Raw genomic sequence first — 2500 nt, 5'->3', positions numbered from 1 at the left:
AGGTGTTACTAAATGATAATGACTTCAAAAGTACAAAAAACCTAAACAAAATAGAATAAAATAAAATAAAATCATGTTAAAAAAAACTGTACATATTATGCACCATATTTCTGCTTTTTCAGAATTGAAAAGATTAATGAATGGATCTTAATCAAAGAGCAAGTTCACTTAAGTTTTTTTTTTTTCCTGCAAAAAGGAGGAGTCAATGCAAAACTCCAAAGCCCTCTACCTCTACTTATCTGACTGCAGGACTCATACCAGAGAACAGTTGAACATGATGGACTGTAGGACAGGACTGCTGCTCTTAACTATCTGCTGGGCAGGTCAAGATATTCACCAGTCTGAAGAGAATGTTGTAGCTCAAAAAAAACAAGCAGCTTATAGACACTGACTGTTTTCTTGTTTGTCTTCACAGGTGTTGATGGTCAGACTCTGACTGAATCTGGACCTGCAGTGAAAAGACCTGGAGAATCCCACAGACTGACCTGTACAACATCTGGATTCACATTCAGCAGCTATGATATGAACTGGATCAGACAGGCTCCTGGAAAAGGACTGGAGTGGATCGCTTATATTGCAACTACTACCACGTACTATTCCCAGTCAGTCCAAGGCCGTTTCACCATCTCCAGAGACAACAGCAGAAACCAGCTGTATCTGCAGATGAACAGTCTGAAAACTGAAGATTCTGCTGTTTACTATTGTGCACGAGTCCCACAGTGACTGGAGTTAGTGAAGCAGCTGTACAGAATCCTACATGTCAGTAAAGCAGAGATTCCTTAAATGATGTTTCATTTTAGCAAACTATTGTAGTCGACAACATATGTTTATAATTGTACATAAACTGTGTAGAATATATACAAAATCCAAATGTTGATAAGGAGAGAAATTGCACCAGAAACAGTCCTGAAGTATTTATGAAATTAATACATTACAGTTAAACTTGAAGAAGGACTGAGTTATGGAAGAGACAATCGATGAATAAAATTTTCAGAGGCCAAGAGTCAACAGCAGAGAACATGAATGAAATGAAATCCTAAAAAGAGGGAAAAACAAAAATGGTAAAAGCATATGTGTTTGTAAAATGAAAAAAAAAGCACCCTATGTTCAGTTTATTTCAAACAATCAAGAATCGGATGGATGAATGAATGAGGAGTCTTTGAATAATCCTGTTCTGAGTTTTGTTTAATGTTAAAAACAAGTGACAGACAAGGTTTCAGTCCTAAACCTTTGGGGTTTTTCATGTCATTTCTACAGTAAAACAGTTTCAGTTCCTGGTGTTAAACTCTAGAGGACACACAAACAACTGATTAGAACCTTTTCCCTGTTTGCGTCCATCTGTCTGTCTATTGGTCTGTCTGTCTGTATCTATGTATGTTTGTTTCTTTGTTTGTTTTTCTGCTTATATTTCTGTTTGTCGACTTGATGAATTTTTCACAAAGTGTGTCTCTGCCATATCTTTGCCTTCAACGGGACAATGTTCTGTAGTTTGTGATCGTCTTGTTCGCTGATGGGTAAAAGACAAGGGATGTTTCCACATATGATTTTACTGCTTATCTTTCATATATTAACTGTTTATCTTATATTGCTGTTATTTGTTTGATTTTTTTCTGTTATTAAAAGACCAAAAATTAACCACAATATTCCTTGTCATCCATCACACCCCTTCTGAACAGATTCATTTAATAATGAATCCATTTATTACATATTCAGTCACATGACACAATTGTTTCTTGTATTATTGTTGCCATGGTTTTGAAATTTGATGCTGAAATTAAAGCATATGTGGACGCTTTTAAAGTGCATGTAAATAAATTCTTCCTGAAACATTTTTGCTGATGTCACTAAACACTGAAGTGAACTTTCAAACTCTCAGGCCTGTGAGGAGGAGTCAATGCAAAACTCACACCTTCCACATCTACTTATCTGACGACAGAGAAGAGAACAGACAGTAGTGGACCCATAGTTGAAGATGATGGACTATAGGACAGGACTGGTACTGTTAACCATCTACTGGGCAGGTGAACATATCTGCTTATAATAAACTAAAGAGCATCCTTCAAATATCAGCAGCTTATTGTATTTACTTGGTTTTCTTTACAGGTGTTGATGGTCAGACTCTGACTGAATCTGAACCTGCAGTGAAAAGACCTGGAGAATCCCACAGACTGACCTGTACAACATCTGGATTCACATTCAGCAGCTACAGCATGGACTGGATCAGACAGGCTCCTGGAAAAGGACTGGAGTGGATCGCTTATATCCGTTATGACAGTAGCAGCATTTACTATTCCCAGTCAGTCCAAGGTCGTTTCACCATCTCCAGAGACAACAGCAGAAACCAGCTGTATCTGCAGATGAACAGTCTGAAAACGGAAGATTCTGCTGTTTATTATTGTGCACGACACCCACAGTGACTGGAGTTAGTGAAGCAGCTGTACAAAATCTATACCCTGTATGTAATATGATGAACTTATCCTTTTATTACAGAAACATGCTC

At 37.4% G+C, this 2500-nt stretch overlaps 1 protein-coding gene across 1 annotated transcript in view; it reads left to right on the top strand.

Annotated features, from left to right (window-relative positions):
• The first annotated feature begins 205 nt into the window (after positions 1-205).
• LOC115424821 (uncharacterized) overlaps positions 206-2500 on the top strand; it is a 4963-nt gene continuing 2668 nt past the window's right edge. Inside the window, exons 1-2 of the mRNA XM_030142236.1 lie at positions 206-323; positions 2104-2400. Of these exons, the coding sequence (XP_029998096.1) occupies positions 206-323; positions 2104-2400 (415 nt within the window). The remainder of the gene's footprint in view (positions 324-2103; positions 2401-2500) is intronic.

The sequence above is a fragment of the Sphaeramia orbicularis genome, chromosome 8 (genome assembly GCF_902148855.1).
Source record: "Sphaeramia orbicularis chromosome 8, fSphaOr1.1, whole genome shotgun sequence".
Lineage (NCBI taxonomy): Eukaryota > Metazoa > Chordata > Actinopteri > Kurtiformes > Apogonidae > Sphaeramia > Sphaeramia orbicularis.
This window is presented reverse-complemented; position numbering and strand designations above follow the sequence as displayed.